General features: G+C 39.4%; 3 protein-coding genes across 3 annotated transcripts in view; 2 read left to right on the top strand and 1 right to left on the bottom strand.

Moving 5' to 3' along the window:
• The window catches only part of gogo (golden goal), a 178,529-nt gene extending 166,421 nt beyond the window's left edge, over nt 1–12,108 (bottom strand). The window contains exon 1 of the mRNA XM_065239431.1: nt 12,096–12,108. The gene's annotated coding sequence lies outside the window, so the exon portion shown is untranslated. The remainder of the gene's footprint in view (nt 1–12,095) is intronic.
• Nucleotides 1–25,400, top strand: part of FRG1 (FSHD region gene 1) — a 241,689-nt gene that overhangs the window by 63,760 nt on the left and 152,529 nt on the right. The gene's annotated exons all lie outside the window — the stretch shown is intronic.
• P5CS (Delta[1]-pyrroline-5-carboxylate synthase) lies at nt 490–17,562 on the top strand. The gene is made up of 5 exons (XM_065239452.1): nt 490–878; nt 14,908–16,149; nt 16,215–16,698; nt 16,760–17,038; nt 17,099–17,562. Exons 1-5 carry the CDS (start codon nt 741–743, stop codon nt 17,356–17,358), a joined length of 2,403 nt encoding a protein of 800 aa, XP_065095524.1. The 5' UTR covers nt 490–740; the 3' UTR covers nt 17,359–17,562.

Consider the following 25,400-nt stretch of genomic DNA (forward strand, 5'->3'; position numbering starts at 1 on the left):
ATACCGCTACTTGAAACAAAGTGAACTATGATCGGTCATAAAAATGCAAATAGTTGTTATATTTTGCCGTGTCATTCAGGTTATATTGTAGTGTAGGTCACATCATCCGGATGCTCATCGTGGCCGTGGGTGACAGAATTGTTTGTCCAAACGAGCAATGTAGTATTTATTCAGAACATCCGTGAAACGGATTCTATCTGTTGAATCATCATTTTCTACCTATTGAGCATTAACAGAGCACAAACACTTCATCATGACGTATGGCGCTTCTCAATTCTCTTCCTCCTGATGATCCCTTTGTCCTATCCGTCTGGACAGAGAAGCTGTAAATATAGCACTTGGCCTTATCACTATCGGACTGCTGACTGATTTCCAGAGTAGGTAGTGTGCAAACACAAACAGGAGTGTCTTGTTGAATGACTGTTCCCCTTCGCAGAATGACCGATTCCGGACGGTCAAGCTTTAATCCCGATTGCGATTAGTTGAGTTTGAGCCATTCGATTGGAAAGTCCTCTCGAGTGATCTTTTCTCTTTTCTACAAATTTAGTTCATTTTGTAAAGTTAAGTGATAATGCTGTGATTTAGTTTAGGCAACCCGCCAAGAATACATTGTGTGTTAAATAACCAACCAGTTTAAAATAGACTTTGAGTGCAAAGTTTGGCTATTTTTTTTTAGGTGGAAAGCAACCAAGGCTGTAAATCAGTGGTTACTAAGTTTTTGTTTTTTTTTCTGGTGAAAAATGTCACTTTGTTGGCGTGGCTTGAGTTTGTGTCGTGTGGCACTGCTGCGAAGCAGATACCAGCAACCGGTGCTGAAAAATGGCAGAAGTTTTTCGGTCGTTGGCAGTCCTGGCGTGGGAACGTACCTGAGGGAGCAGGTAAGTTCCCTTGTTTGGGCCTATGAGGCGATGTTTTCTTGTGAGATGGAACTTTTGCGGGTGATTTCGGTGTGTTTGTGGAAAATCGATTAAATGGAAAACCATTCAGATTAGCTGAAGTTGGTGGTAGTTGGTTTTTGGCTAAGTAAAAGTTCGGTGGATGCAATCCATAATTGATAACAAGCCAAACTTGAACGGGGATGGTTTCACAAGCCGAAGTCAATTGCTGGCGCAGCCTCCACAGCAGATTCTGTAATGAAGTCGTTGGATGTTTGTAAAATTAATGTTAGTTAACTATTCAGACAAAGTTCGTTTTCCCTAACACCTTGTGAAGGTTTTATATGGAATTTTTTACTGTGGGAAAACTTGCTTGTACGCTACAGTCCGTTGTGAGAGCTTCCATTTCATTTTTTTTTGCGTTTTGGCGGAGGTTGCTAAAATAGCTTTAGTTGGTCTTAGAGCACCCACACCACTGTTGCTATTCGGGCTGCTAGTTTGACAACTTCAGACATTGCTATTTTAGTTAGCAACTTGTTTACGCACCGGTCGTTGCTATCACGATTGTGAATTTACGTTTTCGGCTTTCGAACCGATAGCTGCTAAACTTATCGTCGAACTTTGAATTGAAATTGATCACAGATTTTCGTGATTGTTTTTTTTTTTCGACAATATTGATATATCTAACCACGAAGACTGCAGATTGAAGGTTAATATCCAAGTACTGACCCAGGTAATCAAGAAACGGTCTTCCGGAAGATCCGAATAGCCCAGTGGTTTTTTAAATCACTTGTTGTGGTGCTACATGAATAAATTTGAACCTGGGACCAGAATGCGTACACTGATGGTCACGAAACTGTCCTCTGGGAGATCCGGAACATCCATAAAAGTGATCAATTCGTGAAAATGATCGAAATATCGATCTTCGTATGCTTTTTTTTATAAAGTTTGCGCACCAAAATGCATAAAGGCATTTTCGGGTGCCCACCTGGATTACTAGATTACATATTTTAGCTTGTAAATTTATCAAGCTCGGTTGGTCGTATTTAATACGGTAGATCTATGAACATCAGAAAAAATTGAAACCTTTAAGAAGTTCTGATTGATAGAAATGTGGGGAAGTTAAAAGATCTTTAAGAGTAAGTTTCGACAGCTCCAGGGCAATCTAATAGATTGCAGGAAAATTTACTTCAGCAAAGATCAAGAGCTTCAGGGCAGTTTAAATTAAATTCAGGAAAATTTAAGCTTAATGACCTATGAGTAAGTTACGTGAACTTCGGGTAGGTTCTGAAAATGTTAGGGCAGTTCCATGAATGTCAGGAAAACTTTGAGAACTTGAGGGACGTTCCTAAAACTTTAGGTTTGTTTCAAGAACTTTATGGCAGTTCCATTTATTTTAGTAAAATAGAGGAAACCATCAAGAAGTTCTGAAAATTTAAGAATAGTAAAAAAACTTCAGGGAATGAACTTGAAAATATTAAGAAAGCTACACAGAAGATCTATGCTTAAAGGGAAATTTAAAGATCTTCTGGGCAGTTCCATTAATTTCTGAACAGTTTCAGGAACATCATCAGGAAAACATAAGGGAAGTTCCGTAAACTTCAGGCAGTTTCATAGGCAAACTGCGGAAACAAAAGGAAAGATCCGCAAAATATGTGGAAACTTCAGGATTTTTAAATTGGTTCCAAAACCTTTGGAAAACTGCAGGAACTTTTAAGAAAATTTGAGAAATTCAGGGATATCCAGAGAACTTTAGGGAAGTCAAAATAATTTTAGAGATGTGGAGATAGCTCGAGGAATATTGACATTTTAAAGAACTTCCTAAAGAAGTTAAACTAGAGAGCTTTAGGGTATTTCAGAGATATCAACGGCACTCCCAATAACTTCATAACTTCGAGAAATTCAAGAAATTTCAGACTTTCAGGGAAGTACGAAGATTTATATGCGTAAGCTCCGATAAATTCCGGCCAATTCAATAAAATTCAGGAAAACTTCGAGAATTTTTTTTGACAGTTCTATTTAGTTCAGGGTACTATCATGAACTTCAATAGAATTGAGAGTACTTCAGGAATGGAAAAAATAAAAAAATTTATAAAAAATAAAAAAAAACTAATTTCATGGAAATTGAAGAATGTTTAAGAAGTTCCAAGAAACTCTGAGAATTTCCGAAAGTACCGAATTTTCAAAGTACCAAGACCTTTATTTAAATTTCAGAAACATAAGAGATTTTACATGAGCATCAGAAAAATGTGAGATCATTTTAAGGAAGTTCCATTAAAGAACTGCAAAAAAATGCAGGAACTTCAACGACGATCAGATTATGTTCAAGAAAATCGCGAGATCTTATAAAATGTTCAGAAATCTCCAAGAACGTCTAGAGACCTTCGGAGAAGTATATAGATTTTTTGGTAGTTTCATTATATTTTGGGAAGTTGATGATTCAAATAAATTATGAGATATTTCAATGATTTCATGAATTTTGCGATGCTTCAGAAACAATGTCAGATCTTCAGAAAATTTTATGTGATTAAAATTTCCGGAACAATAGAAAAATTAATAAACTTCGGGAAAGATTAAAAACCTCAGGGAAATCCAAATAAAAACAATGATTTTTACGCGAATTATCTACTTTTGAGGATGTTCAAAATCTTCCAGAGAACCACACCGCTGCTACCTGATTGCATATGCTAGTCCTAAATCCTAATTCATACATGTAGCTTCAGAACACGTGAATAGTGAAGTTCTTGAATCTTTTTTTTCAATTTTACTATTGGTTCGGACCTCCCGAAAGACCTGGTTGTGGCCAGCAGAGTTCACATGCTGGTCCCAGATCCAAATTCATTACTGTAGCATCAAAATAAGTGATTTAAAAAAACCGGAGTTCTAGGATCTTTTCTACGAATTAGCCCTCTTTACGGATGTTCCGGATCTTTCGAAGGACCGTTCCATGACCACCAGAGTGCACATACTGGTTTCAAATCTATATTGATTCATGCAGCATATCAACAAGCTGATTAAAACAATCTAGGAATGCTTTGCTGTCTCTTGGGTCCAAATTTTTGTCCAAAATCTAAATTTATTCATATATCACAATGTTCAAATGAAAAACAAAACAAACATTTCATAGATAGCAACACTTGGGTCGGTTGCTATCGCGCTGCTATATTTGTCAACCCGGTGTACATTGCAACCCTCGGTGCGGGTGCTGCGTTTGGTGGAGGTTGCTAAAATAGCTTTAGCAACGCACTGGTGCGGGTGCTCTTAGTTGACTGAACATAGTGATCAAATATATGACAAACAGTAAGTTATATTCAATTAATTAATTCAAAAGTTTCAATCTGTCAGTTACCGTAGATTATCTATTAGAGTCTAGGATAAGAAATGAGCAGATTCAAACTGCATTGGCATCTTACACACTTAGAAATTATCGCCGACTTCGGTAATTTTTACAGAAATCTGAACAGCTGAACTGTTCGGTAAAATTTATGCAATACAATTCAATTGCTTTTTAGCTACTTTGAAACTAAATCTCCACCAAAATGACAAGATTTGATCATTTAAACATGTTTGAAATTATTTTCAAATTCAATAGCCTTTAAAATGAAGGTCAAAGTTTGATCGTTCGGTAACTGTACTGATTTCGGTAAAAATTTACCGAACACTAAAACAAAATATTAGTGTGTATGCCTAGGCGATTATACCATAGAGGTAACTCTAAGACTAGAACGCACCGAAATAAAGTGCTCAACTTTTTGGCTCAGCTCTGGTACTATCTTCGGTTCCAAGCTAATCGATTCACCCCTCGAAACATAGGAAAAACCAATAACCCCTCATTTTATCTGTCAAACTATCATAGCGAATCAAAACAAACATTGCGTAGTACTAGAATTTCGACTAGAATAGGGCACGTTAATCGTTTGCTTGGGACCAATAGGCTAGTCAAGTGATGAGCCAATTTAAAATCGTTAGTTTCGTATTGATTGTTGGTTATACTTTCAATGCTATCAAGATAGGCGCTGCTCGATTGGCTCTGGTTTTGACAGTCCGTTTAGCTTAAAACCAGCCAGTCTGTTCCTCTCTTGTCCTGGACCCTCTCTAGTAGAGACCAACCGACGCTGTTAAAGTTCTACCACAGCAAAAAAAAAACAAGCTGAATTCTGCCAAAAAAACAAAGTGTGCTCTGACAAATTCAAACTATTTTTGTTGGCGGAAAAATACTTTTCTGTTTAAAACAAAGATTTTTTATTCATTGATGCTACACTTATTGGCTACCCAATGGGCGCATTATATTCAATTTTTATTATTTTCAAACTACTAATATAGGTATGGCTTTAAAATGTAACAATTCATGGCATGGATAAGTTGCACCGTTTGAAAATTATATGTGAAAGAAAATATTTTTTTTTTTCAGATATATCAAGATTTACTAATTGTGTTAAGTGATATCAGGGGAAGTCAGAAAAATCTTTCGGGAACGTCTGAGGAAATTAATGAACTGATTGAATCGGAAGAAACTTCCGGAGGTAGTTAGAAGCAGCTTTTTTAAGGAAGTCAGGACTTTCTCCTGAATTATGAAAGAATCTAGGACAAACAATTTCTAATTCGAGATTTTGTGTATAAAGGATTTAGTGAAAAAAATGGACCATAGCAACAAGCGTTTAAATTAAATCAAATGTTGCACAATCAACTAGGAGTTACGGAGGTGAATTTTCTAAATTTGTTAGGGGAAAAGTGTTAGAAGTATCCTAGGGGAACATCGAGTTAGGGAGATATCGATTAAGAGAGAGTTGACTTTATGAAAAATGCAGAAGTTGTCTCCCATTTACCACAAAACAAATGGGTGGAGGGGGTTGGTTTGAACCCTAAACCCCATCCTTCTTTGCGCCAGTGGCTACATGAAAAGCATTTCATATGTCAAACTCTAATTTGTTCATATTGGCGAATGTACGTTGCAAGACATATTAGTTTAATGAGAGAGAGAGAAGGATTAGTATTTTCGATTTAATTCTTCAGTGTCTTGTACTAATACTCGACTGTACTGAAGACACTGAAGAAGTCTGCACATTGTAGACGAAATACGCGTATCTGTCAAGGATAAGCAAATAAAGTAGTGGAATTAAATGGAAAATACTAATCCTTCTCTCTCTCATTATACAGGTATTTTACTAAGACGCCCACATTCATCAGGATACATATTAGTTATTATTTTTACGATTTAGCGATTTTGAGCTTGGAATCAAATTCATCTAGTGAAAAACCCTATTCAAAATATGTTCACCTAGCAAGGAAGTGATTATTCACCAGCTTATTTTTTAAAACCTAGACTCAAATGGGACGAATGTGAAAGATCAATCATTGATTTGTTCGATTGGAACACTATTCTCAACAAATATTGAAAGCTGAATAAAAGCTTATTCGTTATTCTCTGGGCTGAAAGCGCATTGTTTAATCATTTGAACTTCCTTAAATATTACGCACAATGATTAAGAGATGAACTAGCCTATGGCTAAAAATCTCTATAATAAAGGAAAAAAAAAAAAAAAACGCACAATGATTGACGTATCAAGTAGGCCTTGAGATGCAATCATTGTCTACCTTTTGGTCATCATCTCAGCATATATTGAAATACAAGGATTGTGATCAGGCGCTATGTACATGTGGAGCATAATCTCAGTTCAATTGACGTCAAATGTGTGTAACTTAATCTCAATCAGTTACGTTTGTTGTTACAGACACGTGCGTGGAAATACTTATGATAACATTAATAGTTCCGCCTGATAATACCGCCGTGATGGGATAGGTCAAATCAGCCATTTTGCGTCACTATTGTACTAATGATGTGTAGTTGGGTGGTTGTAAGACCTATTGCGTTTTAGCTCGTACTTTGGCCAAGAGCAATTTACGATGAATCCGCTGAGCTGGCAAACAAATCAATTGTTAATTAATATTTAAATTTTTAATTGACCCTATAAACACTAGTAGGCTTAATTGTCAATGATAAAATGTAGAATCTATTTTTCCCAGGAACAAGTAGCAGAATCTACCCACGGTGTCTCTAGTAGGATAACATTATTATATTAAAATAACAATATCGCTGAAATACCCACCAAACGAACTCTTATGTGTCCCTCTTTCCTTTGTGGCTAGTTTCAAAATGTTCTATCAGGGGTCATTTTTCCATATATTGTTTGGGCTTCAATGGTCGAGAGAGTTAATTTTTGGACGTGAAAGTAAATCAAAGAAAATACGAAAAAATATAGGCGGGGGTCTAGGCTATTATGGAAATGTTCTATAAGGGATGAAGAACATTTTAATAATAGTCTGAAAGGGGTGACCCGAAGCTTTCGTTTGGTGGTTGTTTCAGCGATACTGATTTTTGTTAAATAAGTTTTTTTATTCCAGAGACACCGTTTTACTACGATCGCCTTTTGTTGCATAAGTTAAACCAAAACATGCGTAAATAACATGTATTTGATTCAAACAATATCAGAAAGCAAACAACTAATAATTCGTTACTCTTAACTGAATGATAGGCTTCCTTGTAGCCATACATAAAACAAACACCCTACAGCTTAACTTTCCGTTACGTTGATTGTTTTCTAAAGAGAATTTCCTGTTCCTCCTCCGATTGTAGCAGCGAACGTTAGTATGACTGCAATCAGCTGCTCATACAGTTCATTACATCAATCAAAGCGCCCCCCGCCGGCCATCGACGATTGTAAAGTGTTTGTAAACAAATTGCTTGTTGGGGTTTTTTGTTGTATAATTCCATCCGGACTTTGAATGGTTTGGTTATATGGGGAAGCTTGCACTCAAGCTAAAAGGAGGAAAATTTTCCTCGTCTCAGAGTTTGTTGTGATTCAAACAACAACACCATAATTTGTGAACCGCCAAAAATTCCACAAATGATCCTAGCAGTTCTTGAAATTTGGGTTACAGCAAGGACAGTGAAATTACCATCGTTTCTATGCTATTGAGCTCGAAAATGCCATATTACTAATGTCACGGAAAATTTGTTTCCCACAAACCGCGAGCAGAGCGTATCATTTCTGCAAAATCAAGCGAGACATCGCACTATTTAATGGAATTGCGGGTAATATCAGCATTCTGATCGTTATCATCATTGAAAGTCCTCAGTGCTCTTGCGTCAGTTGAAAACAAACAAAAAATATACCATCCATCCTGATGATATCGTCGGCATCATTTCGGTCATCATTATAGTCATCCTTCCAAACGCAAAAAAAAAAAAACTGAAGAGTTGCCATTCTAGAGCAACGCTTTTTCTCAGTGTTCTCGGTGTGTTCATAGAGCTTTGGAGTGCTTCCGATAACCCACGTTAGTAGGCGGTGGATTGGCGTACCAAGCATCATCATGGATGGTAGATTATACCGATGGGAAGCTTCATTGTTTTAAGGATTGAATAGACGCGTATGCAGCAAGGACGTTCATTCGCTACAATTGATTGGATGCTTTGTTCGAGAATGGGTCGTAATTTGATTAATTATTTCTCGATACAGACATCGCATAGAATCCTAAGGAAAAAAAAAGTTTATCGAACGGAGAGCTTACGGTACGGTTGGCATAGCAAGTAGATAGATGTTGGTTCTTACTAACCTACTTTGATCAGCACTCAGCTTTAATCTCCATGGTTACGTTGATGTTTTCCCTTATCAGAGCATTTCAGAGCAGTATTCTAACAGGGTTAGTGCTCTCTGAAAATGTGTCATCATAAAAAATTTGCCACCAAATCCTGTCATTTGTTTTGGATGCGCCATCAGCTGGTTATTATCTGACAAATGATTGCTCCGCGGACTATGACTGCCTGGCGTAGTGTAGCATGTGATGTTCACCGTTCGCTCGCGTGATACGTGATGATACGGTTGAGCATATATATATATATTTTTTTTGCTGATGGGGAAGCTGAGCCGGAGGACGAAGAAGAGTACCATATAACGTCATTATTAGCGATTACTCAGCGAGAGGGAAATTTATAATCAAGAATGTAACGTACGTTAGTAGGTTGGATTGAAAAGGATGCAAATATCAATTTAAAACAATTATGGAAATGTTTTATAACCGACAAGAGTGATTGATGATCCAGAAGCTAAGTTAAGCTTTCTTCATTAAGGAGACTTTTAGCCTGAGGCTGGTTCACCTCTGAGGTCCAGAAAGTATTTGAAGGAGGCTTGAGGAACTCATTAATGCAGATACTTTAATGGAAATAAAAACATATTAAAAAAAAAACTTTTTAACACTTTTGAAACTGAATTTCAGGAATAGATGTTAGGTAGAACCATTGAAAGATTTATGCTAAAAAAAATCATTGTGCCAAAATTTGGTCAGAGTAAAGATGGTCTACGAGACACTTTTTTTTTCTAATTGTATATTTGGTTATATAAATATCAACTGTTCAAATCAAAACATTACGGAACCGATAGTTATTAAAACAATCCTACAATTAATTAAAACATTATTATGAACCTTTGTCAGATGGGGGTCATGAAGAGTTCCTCTAGTTCTACTTCTTCTAGGCTTTTTACGCTTCTTTTTCAAAGGTTCTGCCGGCTCTCAACTAGGCAAGACTAGGCAGATTTTCTAATCAAACCTGCACAGTTTGACTGTTTCTGCAACTTGTCTGTCGCAGATATTTTGATCTGCGGCATTCTGGACGTTTTTAGCATTTTATTTAACCGATTCGATCTCACGGCACCATACATGCATCCTACACGAAAATGCCTGCAGTTGCCTGTTGAACTGTGGTCGTTATTTTACCCAGCAAGGTACACACTAATCACTGTAAAAAAATTGGCTGCTACTTTTTGCTATATTTTGAGTAATTGACATTTTTATGCATCACTTTTTTGAGACATTAATGTTAAAAACTTTATAATAAAGCATGATATATAAAGTAATAGGTATTTATTGGATGAGTCAAACCATTTTGATAATTATCAGAGTATAAAACCTATACATTTGATGTATATAGGTGAAAAAAAGGAAAAAACGCTAGTTTATAGGTTAGTTTTCCTAATTGCCCGATATCTCGCTTAATATGAGTCATAGAGTTTCAATGTCTTCGACAACATTTCTCAACACTTCAAATTACACAACCCTGAAAACCATTCGGCTAGGATGCTCAAAAGATAGACTCGAGCGCCACCTATGTGGCGTAAAAATGAACTAATATGAAACTTTCAAAAGATGGCGCTTTTAGTATTGAGCAACTTTGTACAACATTGTATCGCTGTAGAAAGCAAACCAACGGCGCTAGAGGTTTTGGCCACACGAATGGCTTCGCTGCCCCACTATGCGAGCTCATAGAATAACGAAAAAAATTTCGTCCAGCTTTCTCAATGGATAGTGTTCGAAGCTGCGATGGTGTCTGGAGCTCCACATACCCTGGGACGGGACTTGACAATCGGGTAGCGATTTCGAGCCAATTTGCTGTCAAATCCGAGCCAGTTGCTGATTGGTCGATTTGACAGTAGCAATCGTGGAATAAAAAGGACAGAGGGATCACAACAATCTGGCTGGCAGTGATGCCGGAATCAATGTTGACGGCAATGGCGTTGTTAATTGTTTATATTTGCCAAAGGAAAGCTGGAAAATAGGGTCCACGGCGTGCTTCAAGAGATGGATTTTCTTGTTGCTTTTATTGTATTAAGAAAAAATGATGTACAAGGTGCTAAAGTGTGGTAAAAACTCCGAATCAAATTCAAAATAAAATAGAAAAATTATTTTGCAATCCTGGCATCATTGGTCAGCTCCGTCAAACACCATGCACTTATTTTCGACGGGAATTCATCAAAAACATTAAGAAGAGTGAGAAGCTGGATTGTCATGTCCCGTCCCGGCACATACCTAGCTGTTTCAGAAGTTATTCGTAGTTTAAAAAGGGGCTTCCAAGAATGCTTGGATGTGTTTCTAGGGTTTAATTCTTGCAATTCTTTGAGCTTTTGGAGTAACGGAATTTCTTATAATCTAGGGTGCTTCAAAACTCCTCTATGTAAGTGTAAGTGAGATCATTAAAAACTCGGAGATTTGCGGAATTCTTCGAATTCTACGAACATTCACAATTTCGTGTATAGTAACTCCTCTCTAGTGACTCTAGACCAGGCCAGGCCGAAATTTCCAAACTAGCTTTTTCAAATGGCTGTATCTATGTTCAATGCACGTGTTTCTAGCTGCATTTTGTTTATTTATCATTCATTCCGGGCTAAAATTCATAATGATGAAAAAAAAAAATTCAGAATAATATCATTGTTGAGATCCAGAGACCACGTCCGGCCCGCTGCTCTAGAATGAGAAAAAAACGTTAAGAGCTTCTGTAACTGCTGATACTGCAAACATGCAAAAATGCCAGCTATGACTACAATAACTATGACTGGTGTCCCTGATGTCCCTAATGTTGGTCAAATTGTCCCTAATACCAGTATTAGGGACACTTTGACACTCGTACATCAATTTTGAAGGAAAGCATTTTTCGACAATAATTCCTTAACATAAAAAAATATCAAATTGTATTGTCCAGATGACGCATTTTTCTGAGAAAAATTGTAGATCAGGAGATTGGCCTAATCCATTCCACCTATATATTTGATTTTGAAATCATATATATTAGAAGCTTGTATGTATTTTCTAGCTATTTCGGAACTACTTACAGAACTCATGAGACATTAAATCTGTATGACCTCCTGAACCCTATGTAACTCTAGTAAACATTAGGACTCTTGTAAATTTAGAATTTTCTGGAATTCATACAAAAGAACAATAGAACTCCCGAAATATTAGGAACACAAAAAATATTGAAACTCTAGTGACTTCTAAACCTTACTAATACTTTGAAAGCTTTACAAATTCCTTTATGAACTTTAAGAACTGATCTCTTGGAACTCTCGGAACTTCTGGAACTCCAGCAATCTTTCAAAACATCCAGCATCTCTCAAATATCTAATATTTTTTACCGAAGCGCAAAAAATCTTTACAGACGCTTCTGGAGCTCCACCAATTGTGTTGGTACTCTGCAAAATTTAAAAGGCAAGCGTCAGTATCTCAAGAAACTTTTCGATCTCTAGAAACGCTTCAATCAAACGGTCTCTTCGTCGACTTGCTTACACACTTAGAAAAATTCATGTAAATTTAGGTTCTCTGAGACATATACGAGCGTCATTATGACACAAAATTGAGTCATAATAGACGCGAAATTCAGCTCAATCAAACGTACTTTTCGTCGAGTAACGAACTTTTCAGTTTCGAAGCACTTAATTTTACATGGCATGTTTGTTTACGTCTCATCCTTTATGTCAAAGATGGATTCCGTCACGTGTAAAATTAGGTATTTCTAAGTGTGTATGTTTCGGTTTCAGAACACCTTTTTTTTACATGAAATGTTTGTTTACGTTCCAGGATTTACGTCCAGTATGGATTACGTCTCGTGTAAAAGTAGTTTTTTCCTAAGTGTGCAGGAATATTATGAACTACAAGAACTAATGGATGCAACTGTATCAAACCTTTAGACACATGGAAATTCCAAGAAATACCGATACTTTAAATACACCCAAATTTTCTATGGCTACCGAACTTTTAGAACTCTTGCATCATTAAGAACAGCTCCATAAATTCTCAGAATTCTCAGTTCTCCACAATCTTCTCAATTTCCAGCAATCTTTAAGGGCACCCTCATTAGATCCGGATATGACCCGTTGCGGCAAAGTGACAGCTAATCAATTTTCTAACAGTCACATTTATGTCAACGCAAGGCAAACGGATCTAATATAGGTGGACCTTATGACTGCATGATTTGAAGACCTCCAGGATCATTAGGAACCGCAAGAACTCCTTGAACTATGACAAAGACTTCTTGAGAATTTTATGAAATTCCAATCCTACTGGTATTATTCCTGAAAAAAAATTTAATTTTTTCTCGTCAAAAGTAGATCACTAAGATTCTTTAACGGCGGTTGGTTCTAATTCGGATTAAAATTTAAATCTGGAACTTTTAATTGTAATTTACATTTAATATTGGCCTTGAAAAAATGTATTTCCAATATTTCAAATGCGTTCATAAAATAAAAAAAAAATCACGTTTATTCTCAGAGGCTGGAAAGCGAGCTTCAGGTGGTGCACCCCATGCGCTCCCGTTTTCTACATCAAACTGGTCTAGAAAACCTTTGCGATATTTCTAAAATATAGTGCCAAATATTACTGAATCATAGCCTAAAAGGGACAGGCAGAATATAAAACACTGCCCACATTAGATGATAAGAATTTAAAAAATTTTAGCAGTTTTGACACCAGCAGATGAAGAACCTCGACAAGAGCGGTAATTGGAACACTCACGCTGCAAGCACTGAAAACTTACTTCACGAAATATTATAAAAGAAACTTCAAATAAAGATCAAGTCGAAACTACTATACAATTCAGACGAACGAGGCCTCGAATGAGTGGGTGACCCATTTCGAAATGTAAGCTACCCCCATAATGTAGAATATTCAGTGCAATAATGCAGCCTACCGTAACGATCACATTGCCTGTCAGAATCCTATTTATCATACGTACCGAACCGACGTGACTAGCCAAACAACCGTCAGATATAGGTAAACAAAGTCAAACTAACAGCTTGCGGATTGATTGAAATAGGTCGCATAAATAAGTCATGACTGGAACAATTCCACGGCTACCTGGATGAAGGCTCACGTTTCACCTAAGTTCGCTGCTGGAAATGTTGCACGTGCCTACTTAGTCTGTCTATCAACTGCGGGATTGCAAGCAGACATTTGTTTAGTCGATGCTGGGCGCCCTTATCGCGATCCTGTTGTCAAACAAACAACCCCCAGAGGAACGTGCAGAATCGAATGGACTTCTACGACGGTTTCAATCAGAGCTAGCAGACCGAGGCGTCCCGCATGATGAAAGCCTATTCAATTTTCATGATCGATGTTGCAATTATAAAAAGTGTTTTTCCCTGTCGTCAATTTTTTTTCCGGAACGGGTTCCATCTATGAGCATATTCCGTCCACAGAGCGAGCGTAACTATCTCATCTTTTCCACGGCGCCACGGAGATGCAGTTTCACATGTTCTACGTGATGGAATGGTGTGTGGAGCAAGTGGACATTAATGAATAAACTTCTTCCTCCGTGGAAGGGTGAAAGCGAATCCAATGGACTTCCCTTTGGCATCGATACCTTCAACCCGCAGGTACTGATAATAAATTTACTGGAGCGCCACTGTCGAGTATTTATAGCGATGAGAAAAAGGAACAAGTTGGTGTCATTACATTTTTTATATTCATTCCTCCCAGGGACCCGGGATAGACGCTTCGCTTCCACGGTGTCGGTAACAAATGGTATCCTATAAATTAAAAAAGCACAAGGAGAATGCTGCGGGCGAGTGAGAGATACATTCCACCGAACAAATGAACTGTAGCATATAAAAAAAAAACTTGTGCTTTTGAAGCTGAAAATAAAAGCAGAAAAAGTACAACAATCAAAGTGGCATTAATGCAATAATAAAAAAGAGCATTGAAAAATTATTAACGACATAATGTTTCACGTCCTTTTTGCTGCCTTTTTCCCGGTGTGTGTTTTTTGCGCCTCTTACACAAGCATGCTGCGATAGCATCTACCAGCAGCGAAAAGATGCAACCGAGAGCGTTGATAATGGAAAAATATTGTGCACGGGCTACTTTGTTTGTTTGTGCACTCTGAAAGCGAGTGTGTGAGTTAGAACGCAAAAAAGTAACCGAATCGTTTGTTTTATATAAAAAGGATTGCTGACGACGGATTGTTTTGAAATTGCAAATCGCTTGCTATCTGTTCGAATTCAATTGCGATAAAACTATCTGCATTTGTTGTCTGGAAATGGTTCCATTTTATCGGGGTTGGATGGACAAGGAGACGCATGGTTTTCCAAACGAGAGAATGTATGTGTGGGAATTCTATACAATTGAATTTATTGATGACGATTTTATGTTGCTTGCAATGGACATGGCATTGAATCAACTGACATTTTTCCCTTTCATCACAATCTAGGCTACTGGTCGATCGACGCGTTCACCGGCAAATCGTACACTCCACTCGATCCATGACCGCGAGCGTGCTACAATATCCGAGCGCAGTCAGTTGAAATACGCCCGTCGGATGGTCGTTAAACTAGGCAGCGCCGTCATTACCCGAGAGGACGAACACGGACTGGCTTTGGGACGGTTGGCGTCCATTGTCGAACAGGTGGCCGAGTACCACGTGGAGGGACGGGAATGTATCATGGTTACCAGTGGGGCGGTTGCTTTCGGAAAGCAAAAACTAACCCAGGAACTGCTGATGAGCATGTCAATGAGGGAAACTCTATCGCCGACGGATCACACCCGACAGGACGCCGGAACGATGCTGGAACCACGTGCCGCCGCAGCCGTTGGTCAGTCTGGTCTTATGTCGCTGTATGATGCTATGTTTGCGCAGTACGGTATCAAGACGGCTCAGGTTTTGGTAACGGAACCAGACTTCTACAACGAAGAGACTAGGAAAAATCTATTCAGTACCTTGTCAGAATTGATCAGCTTAAATATTGTACCGATCATTAACACGAACGACGCCGTAATGCCCCCGATGTTCATCGTTGATCAAGAAGTTTCCGGAACGGGTAAGAAGAAGGGAATCAAGATCAAGGACAACGATAGTTTGGCAGCACTGCTAGCGGCTGAAATCCATGCTGATCTGCTGATTCTGATGTCGGATGTTGACGGAATCTACAATAAGCCACCATGGGAAGACGGAGCTCGACTGATGCATACGTACACGCAAGCTGACAAGGACCTAATCAAGTTCGGTCAGAAGTCCAAGGTAGGAACAGGTGGAATGGATTCCAAAGTTACGGCGGCAACATGGGCTCTGGATCGTGGAGTGAGTGTCGTCATCTGCAATGGTACACAGGAGAAGGCGATCAAGCATATCCTAACTGGACGAAAGGTGGGAACATTCTTTACAGAATTCACTGCAGAGAAGGCAACACCCGTTGAGCAGATGGCGGAGAATGCTCGCGTGGGCAGTCGAGTGATGCAAAATTTGTCGGCCTCTGATCGAGCACTTTGCGTGAACACTCTGGCCGATTTGCTGATATCAAAGCAATCGTTCATTTTGGAAGCCAATGCTAAAGATTTGGATGAAGCGAAAAAGTCAGGGCTTGCTAAGCCGTTGCTATCGCGATTGTCCCTAACTCCGGCGAAAATCGATAGCTTAGCGATTGGGTTGAAGCAGATTGCCGAGGATAGCCACAAGGTTGGGATTTCGATTTAAAGCATATTTATTTGAAGATTTAATAACTTTCGCTTGTTTTTATTCAGAATGTAGGCCGTGTTCTCCGGAGAACCAAACTAGCGGATGGTCTGGAACTGAAACAAATAACCGTCCCGATCGGAGTACTTCTGGTAATTTTCGAGTCTCGTCCGGATTCACTGCCGCAAGTAGCGGCTCTAGCCATGGCTTCCGGAAACGGGTTACTGCTCAAAGGTGGCAAGGAAGCTTCGCACAGTAACAAAGCCTTGATGGAGCTGGTAAAGGAAGCCCTGGGAGCAGTTGGAGCCACGAACGCCATCTCTTTGGTATCGACTCGAGAGGAGATCACTGATCTTCTGTGTATGGATAAGCACATTGATCTGATTATTCCACGAGGATCAAGCGAGCTAGTTCGAAGCATCCAGCAAAAGTCACAACACATTCCGGTGATGGGACATGCTGAAGGCATCTGTCACGTGTTTGTCGATAAGGATGCCAACCCGGAGAAGGCCCTGAAGATCATTCGCGATTCCAAGTGCGATTACCCTGCTGGTAAGTGATAGTCGCCTGCATAGTAAACGTGAAATAACCCCTTGTTTTCTTTCCTCAACAGCATGTAATGCTATGGAAACACTTCTGATTCACGAGGACCTGCTGGCTGGTAACTTCTTTAACGATGCGTGTAACATGCTCAAGCGAGAGGGAGTTAAAATCAACTCCGGTCCTAAGTTGAATCAACTGTTGACCTTTGGACCGCCGCAAGCGAAATCACTGAAACACGAGTACGGCTCGCTGGAGTGCAGCATCGAAGTGGTGAAGGACTTGGAGGAGGCAATCGATCACGTTCACACATATGGTAGCGGTCACACCGATGTGATCGTTACAGAAAATGGTAGGTTGCTTTTACTATAGTGTGCGCCAACTAGTCATACATGTTGATTATAAATTTCAGATTCGGCCGCTCGTTACTTCCAAAACCATGTGGACAGTGCATGTGTGTTTCATAATGCTAGCAGTCGGTTCGCCGACGGTTTCCGCTTTGGCCTAGGAGCGGAAGTTGGTATATCGACGGCTCGGATCCACGCTCGTGGACCGGTCGGGGTGGAAGGCCTTTTGACGACCAAATGGATTCTGGATGGAGTGGATCACGCTGCGGCTGACTTTAGTGATGGTTCGCGTAAATGGATCCACGAAACGTTGTCAGTAGCCTGACTCATTAATTTATTTAAAATACTCCTTAATAAGCTGAAGTGCCTGTAGCAATGTTAAGCCTCCCTCCCTCCCGATTCGCATATCTGCGCATTAACATTTCGTTTGTTTTCAAGCCAATTTACTTTCCTGTATGTAGAACATACGTACATATCATTTTCATGTGAGAAAAAAGACTCAATAAAAGTTGTTTAATGATAGAGAAAAGTTGTAATTCAATGCGTGAGATGTAATTAAAGCTCGCATTCAGACTGGACGCCGAAACCGAACGGTCGTGTCCGGCGTGTAAATTGAATTAATCATGAAACTGTAAACCGACGGGGAAATAATTAATCTTCCGGATAATTAACGATGGGTAATATTTTATTCAGTTTGAGGGAACTTTCGGGACGATGGCAGCAACCTTTGCAATGTTTGATCGTTGAATAAATCTAGTTGGCATTTGTTGTGAAAGCAGTGTGTGCGTGTGCATTCTAAAACATTTCACAGCCAACTACGTTGGGGGTGAGGATGGGGTAAGAGAATGGATTACGGTATAATGAGAGTTTTAATTGATTCACATCAATTTATAATTGCTTCTGACCGATCATTAGATAACCGATAACAAATTTCAGAACACCCTTGCGAAATGACGCGGAAGTGAGTAATTACAATTTGGGACTATCTAGCATGAACGCTGACCCTTGTTTGAGTTGGATTATTCTGTGCTCATGAATACAGGAATCCTCCGAAGGGTGCGGGAGGTAGTTCAATCTAATCAGCACCAGTGTGCTGTCAGAGATGACAGTAAACAAGATCGGCTCCATTGGTTAGAGGTAATAGAGGTGAGTATAAATTTAAATTACCTAACGCACTTTTCGGGGGATTGAATGGATCTTTGTACTTTGTACGGGGTTGATGACTAAACTTGCAATTAACGAATCTATCAAACTGTGGTTAGAGAATTGATTTTCGACGTTCCCATAACCGTAAATTAAAACCTGTTACTGTTAGGGTAGATGTAATACCATTCACCCCTGCTATAGAATATTGTCGTTTTGTATCCAGAATTTAGCTTACCTATTTCTCAGAAAAAGGGGCTCTGGTAGGCTGTCAGTTAAGACTGTTGTTACCACGAGCGACACCCGGGAAGTCGTATGATGAAGAGCCACTTGCGGTCTTCCTTATGATGACCTAAAATGGATTCGGACGTACATTCATTCGTGAAACGCTGTAGAGGATGTTTGCTGGTATCCATTCCAGATCCACCGGAACCGATGAGTCGACGTACGTTACCAGCAAGGCCATGGGAGGATCTCGCTATAGATTTCTTGCGGCCATTTTTGTTCGTAGTCGTGGATTACTACAGCAGATTTTTCGAAGTTTGCGAAATGACGTCGATCACAGCAGAAGCTACTATTAAAGAATTGACCATCATATTTAGTCGATACGGTATTCCACGGTGCTCCTCTGACCGTTAATATAAAAAATTTAGTTCCATCAAAAGTGAGTATATCAATCGATTCGTTAGATCATGCATCTCTGAAACAAATTTAAAAAAAAATCGTGGTGCGCATTTTCGAGTTACGCTCTTTTAAAGGCGTAACTGCATACATCTTACTAAAAACAGTGAAATGCCATCACATATGCTTATTTTGCATGCAACATGACATGAAATGTCGATTGCAGAGTGTTTATATAATAATTACATGGTTATAATTTGTAACGATTGCTAATTTTTGAAATTAAAAAGGGTTACGGGTACGTTAATTAAAGGCTTAAGTTTTATTTAAATTAACTGTAAACTAATAAACCTAAATTAACTATAAACTAATAAACCTAAATATAATTAATGAATCTCAAAGTGGCTTAGCACAAATGACCACTTTTGTAGTCAACGACAGCACGCAGACGTTTAGATTTGTATATCTTTGATGTTTTCGTGGTCTTGTATCTTTCGCAAGTCAATAAAAAGTAGCTATGAACCGATTCGGACGCCTGCTCGTTGTGCCAACCTAAACCTTGTCCAGTTGCGTTACAAAACTATTTCACGTGAAACTTGGTTATATGGTATTTGGAAGATTTTGGTAGATGTATTCGACAAACTTATTAATACCTTCTTCAAATCCGGGTACAAGTTCGAATGAGAATCATTTCTTGTACGCATTTTGAAAGTGTTTCAGGACCTATAAAAAGTAAGAGTCATTAGTTTTATATCTGCTGATCGTACAACTGTACTGTACTTTACATCAACATAGTTTAGCAAATCTTCGTTTTCTCGGAGAACATCGACAGCATCAAGGAGACTGTGACATGCTCGTCCTGTAAAACCGTATGTTCGCTGTTGATGTCGTACATGAGCCTTTTCGATCCATAAATCTGCGCAGTCTGGACTTTGTTTCTCCACTGCTTGAAAAACCATGTTCACGATCCCAAGTGTCACGTGAAGTGGAGGCGGAGGGCATACCAGCAAAACAGGAGTGCTGTCTTGGCCGAAAACCAGCGGTGGTTTAATGCAGCTAGCATATTTTTTACGAGTTTTTGGAACATGGGTCTTTATTGGAATTTTCTCGAATGTTTCCAATCGTTCGGGGCACTCCACTTTGCAATGCAAGGTTTGATTTTTCTGTTACACAATATGGACAGGGGTGGGTAGATGAATGCGCCATTATTCCAATAATCATGTTAATGATCTTTAAATCACCGACAATAATCGATTCCAAGTGATTCAGCTTCAAAAGACCATTCCAGATTAGATAAATATATTCATATTTTTCGGCAAGATTGGGAGCCAATGCCAAAATATGGAGGCGTTTCACGCCGCTGTCTTTAAAATAATCTGCAGAATTATTTTGGGTTTTGGATACAACAGAGAGAGTGATCTTAAAAAATCCTGAAGCAACTCAGGTATATTATTACAAAATATAACTGGAACATCAGCGCATTGACCAAGATGGACGTGTTCAGCTAGAAAAGAGCATTTTAATTTAGATTTCTTTGAAATATGTACCTTTTTGAGTTTTACCTTTGGCTATTTCTCCTAGCTCTACAATACTAAACAAATCTCCAAGATGTAAGTTCAGTTTGGAAAGTTTTCCTTTTAAGCCAGTTTCAAAGCTCACTCCACCTTGTTTTAAACCTTTCATGATGCCTATAAATCAACTAACCAATAAGCAAATCAAAAGCTTCGGCAAATCCTAAATAAAATATTACCAAGAGTCTTCCGCATGCTCAAGTTATTCTCCGTCTGAACATATCTTCCGTCAGCATGCGTTTCCGTTCTTTCAAAGATACAATAGAATTAGCTTTTAGAAATACGGATGGTTTTCCTCGACGATTTGATAAGCGAATGTTTTCAGAACCTGTATGAATCAAATAAAACGTTAAAGCTACATTCTGAAATACATCAGTTGCTGTTTTACCAGAAGTTGAGACTTTTTCGACTAGAAGCTTTGACACAGCTGCTTCTGATGCCTTTGGTGGAGAATTATTTTCTTTCAGAACTCTTGCTAAATTTTCTGAACGCTCAGTGACAGTACAAACGTGATTCTTCCCTCGTCCGATTTCCGTTAGACAAGTATTACACATGCGTATGACCTCGCGTATGACTTTAGTAGTGTTTAAATTGCTCGGTTTCGAATTACGTTGGTTTTTCTTTCTAGGAACTGTTCCCGGTAGATTTTTACCATACTTTAGCTGGGCAACCTCACAAATTTCACAAGTGCACTTTGAATTTGTTCTCGTACTCTTAGAATAGTTAAACTTGTATTTATGTAGGACCACTTTTCTGCTATTTCCATTTACAGGGCTGCAATAAATCCGACACTTGGCACATATTGAGGACGGATAATACCACTCGCGACATCAATATCGCTTAAGTAATGATTCCTAATCACTTGACGTATTGCACTGGAGATCGGTCTAACGTTTTTTTTTATTTGAAAGGCATAAAATGCACACTTTTTTTTGTTGATTGCGTAATTATCCATGATAAAATTTCAAGCAAAACAAAGCGCGCTGAAACTCACAAAAAGCACGTTTGTCAATAACGTTTGTCAATGCCTACTTGTGTTCTCTAAAAAAACAGCGAGTGTTGCGATTTGTGCATGTAAAATAAGAATACGTGATGGAATTTCCCTGTTTTTATTGAGATTTATGCAGTTACGCCTTTACGCCAGTTACGCCAATTTTTTAAACTCGAAAATGCGCCCTATGATTTTTTTTAAATCTGTTTCAGAGATGCAGAATGATCTAACGAATCGATTGGTATACTCACTTTTCATGGAACTATTTTTTTTATAATAACGGTCAGAGGAGCACCGTGTATTCGGTGAGATAGGCCAAGACTGGCACGAAGAACTTCAAAGATTTCTGTTGACCTATCGCGCTGCAGTACATTCTACAACGGGCTGCTAATGTTTGGTAGAAAACTTCGATCGAAGATTTCGCAATTTGTTACTCGATTTGTGGATGGCGGCACGAGATCGCTATCACACGGAAAAAGAAAAGGGGAAAGAGTACAGTGATAAGAAGCGGAATTCTCGTGTTAGCGAAGTTTCTGTAGGAGATCACGTCTTAACTAAAAGGATGACAATAAGTTGAGTACTAAGTTTATTAACGAGGAATGTATTGTACTTTCAAATCCGTTTCCGCCAAGAAATATCGCAGAAATGAAGCGCATATCAAAAGAGTCCCGGTGCTGAGCTCAGGATTGGAGGTCAGCAGGACGAAGTGTAGTTGATGGAGTTGAGAGTCGAAGCGTAGATAAGGAGTCGAAGAAAAAACGTCAAGAGCCGCCTTGGTTTCATAATTGTAACAAGTACGCTTTTCGATTTAATTATTTATTAATTATTTATTTGCACAGAATTCCTATTATATAATTTTCACATTTAAGTATATTACATGAACGTTCGTTTTTTTACAATTAAGTTCATAAATGTATTCACCGCCAAGGAACGTACGTCCATATATATATACAGTTACACTTGTCATACAAAAACCAACAAGTTCCCGATACGTACAGCTAATTCACTCCATTTGACCCGAATACGCTACCTGTTCGTTAAAGTCCGGGGTTCGAATCCGAACCGTTCTCTCTTATAAAAGAATAACCGAAAATAGATTGGAGCAAGATAGTATACTGAAATTGCATGACAAGGAAAGAGATGTAGCATTGAATGTTCTTGAGAGAAAGATGATGGAAATTGTCGTTTGAAAGGTCGTTGAATTACTTCGGTAATTTGACATACTTCCGGCCACGATGACCGTTGAAATCACGCCTATCTGAGGGTATCTGGAACTTCTACTCGTTCACTTTGACTTGAACCGTGGAAGAGGCGGGAGTGCGAGTAGTTAGTACTTAAGTGTACTTAGTGTCGCGGTGTGTTTTTCGTGGTATGTGAAGTTCAAAATGTGAGGAGTCTAAAAGACCGATTTTAATGTTACATCTTTGTTCCTTTCCGTTAGCCTGTAGAGTGCAAACTATATGTAAAAAGTTCCGTGCGGTCCATTTATTGTGTGTGCAAAGTTTATAGAAAGGTAAGGTGAATAGTGTCTTTTGTGTGGAGATGTAACTGAAATGTGTCGAACAGCCGTTCGACGGCTTTTTGTTTAGGATCGTTTTGTGTAGGATCGTTTGTGCGGATTGGAGTTTGCACCGATTCGCTTCTAGCGATAGATGGCTTTGCTCGGCACACCGCAATCGAGGAAATAAATCGCGCTCTCTAGACCCCACGCTTCAACTTCAAGGTTCCCGGTTCGGGAGAGAATTCGGAAGGGAGACACCGTTTAACTGTTCTCCGGCAGAGCGTTGGCCAAATCCGCCAATGTCAACCACGTGAACCTACGTACATTATTCGTCTTCGACGATCCCCTCGTTGACATTTGCGCCACCGGCAGTCGGCGCTGGTTCAGTACCAATTCAAGGGTTCGATTGGGAATTTCCGCACCATATCAGTCCGGGGTGCAATGTGCAACACCACCACCATTTGAATAGGCTGCTACTTTGCCGACCTCCCTTCGACAAAGGGATGCTTCTGTGCCGACACGGATGAAGCAGCGACGACAACGACGACCGTGAGTAAAAAAAAAAACGCATGCGATTCTCCACACATACAAACACATGAGCTCGAAGAAAATTAGTAAGTTAGGCTAGCAATCGCTAAAAACAGATCAGGATACCGCACACACGTTTAGGGAGAGCTAGCAAACAAACGAACAAAAATGGGAAAGGAACAAGAGTCATGAATAAACCTAGGTTAGGAACACGAATAAATCCTAAATGATTTCCGGTATTTAGCCATGAAATAAATGTTATTTTCGTAAAGTAAAAGCTTTCCCCGTAATGTTAATTTTTGTTGGTTAGATTCTTCACGTTTTGGTCGTTCTATTTTGCGTTATCTTCTTGTAGTATTGTTGGTTGTAGTTGAGTTTACTCCAGGTTGGACTGCCTGGGAAAACAGTCTCCGCACTCACGTGTCAGGATCGGGGGAGGAAATCTGAACGGGAAAGTTCCTCCAGTGATGATAAATGTGCGTGGGGTTTTTGTGTTACGGTAGAACGACGGTTAACTTCAACTTTCGCTTAAGACCGTTGGAAGCGGCCTCTGTTTGTGAGGATCTCAATCCCTCATGGAATTTCAGTCTGCTGAATCGCTCTTAAACTAAATTTTGGTCTCTTCCATTCTTAAACCCGCCCTGAGGTTGGGTTTCTTGCCGGGCAAATTAAACTTGACGAGTGGTCCTCTTCGGAGGTGGCGCTTAAGCCACTCGTTTTAGAGACAGGAAGCGTATTCGGTGGTCGAGATCTTGCAGGCCGCGAGGCGTGCGTTACATAATTACGTACCTCATTAGACTAAGAAGTGTTGGGGGGATGTAGGGAGCAACCTTACAGATAGAGGAATCTTGCATCAAGCGTACACCTGGAATGAGAGACCTTGGAGAGACGGAGTGATTTGGGGGAAACGTGTACGTGTGCCCACGGGAGAAGACGTGTATAGTTGGAGAGCGGAAAAATAAAGTTGTTTTAGAACGGGAAAGAAGTGTTTAGTATTGACTGAAGGAATCGGTCGGGAAACTCCTACACTGACAATCATTTAGACCTGCCCAGTCAATAGTGGAAAGGTAATCCTAAAGTATGCCGTGGTCAATCATGCCACAATCAAGGGTGGGCTCATTGGCAACACGTTGCAAGTCATTAGTCTGGTCTCCAAGTTGAACAGGAAGAGACATTTCCAACGGGGGATGGTGCAAATTTACAGGCAACAGCGCCACCGCTTCCACATTGAATGTTACCTCATAGTTGTTCGAGCAATACACAAGATCCAGAACCAATTGGCTTGAATCATATCAGCACCTGGTCATCACACGAAGCGTTGTCTCCAGTTCATGTACGGAGGCTACATGTTCGTCAATCAGCTCAGCATCTCGGTTACGGTCAGGCGGTATGTACACAGTGCCAATAGTGTCAGATGGAAAGTTTTTCTAACTAGTTAAGGGGCTGTCAATATTCCTCGTTGGCAGTTGATATAGGATGGGAGGGGGGGAGGGGTCGTGCCTGAGCAATGTCCACGATCCATACATTTTTTGGAAAAATTATATGGGTGATTATCCACGCAGGGAAAGGGGAGAAGGGGTCGAAAGCCGCTCGAAACATGTTTACGTGATATATGGACAGCCTCTAATCTTTTGATGTTGGTGAAGTTAGGGTGGTCCCTACTGGAGTTTTAAATATCAACTTTTTAGTTATTTGTGTTAAAACGGAACAATGATCAATGTTTTAGACCAATTTATTTGAAGACACAAATTGTCTATCTCAAATGTTTCACGTTTCATACTCGTTTGAGGTGGATTACTCAGGTTTTATTTATTAAATTCAAAACGTTGTTGAAAAATCCAAAGCGGTTGTACTAGTGGTATAATTATTTCTAAGTATTAATTAACTGACATCCATATGAAACAGCATAAATCAGCGGTTTTCGGACTTTTGGCGTCTGCGACCCACTTTGTGAAATTCCGTAGGGTTGCGACCCACCAATACAGATGTTGGAAAATTTATCCACATGTTTA

Source organism: Ochlerotatus camptorhynchus, unplaced genomic scaffold (assembly GCF_037179485.1).
Source record: "Ochlerotatus camptorhynchus isolate MF236.1 unplaced genomic scaffold, CSIRO-AGI_Acam_v1.1 ptg000055l, whole genome shotgun sequence".
Taxonomy (NCBI): Eukaryota; Metazoa; Arthropoda; class Insecta; order Diptera; family Culicidae; genus Ochlerotatus; species Ochlerotatus camptorhynchus.

Excerpts from the sequence above, each read along its gene's own strand:
- P5CS (XM_065239452.1), top strand. The coding sequence starts at position 741 with ATGTCACTTTGTTGGCGTGGCTTGAGTTTGTGTCGTGTGGCACTGCTG. Across the intron at positions 16,150-16,214 it reads TTGCCGAGGATAGCCACAAG|AATGTAGGCCGTGTTCTCCG; the intron begins GTTGGGATTTCG and ends GTTTTTATTCAG. Across the intron at positions 17,039-17,098 it reads TGTGATCGTTACAGAAAATG|ATTCGGCCGCTCGTTACTTC; the intron begins GTAGGTTGCTTT and ends TATAAATTTCAG.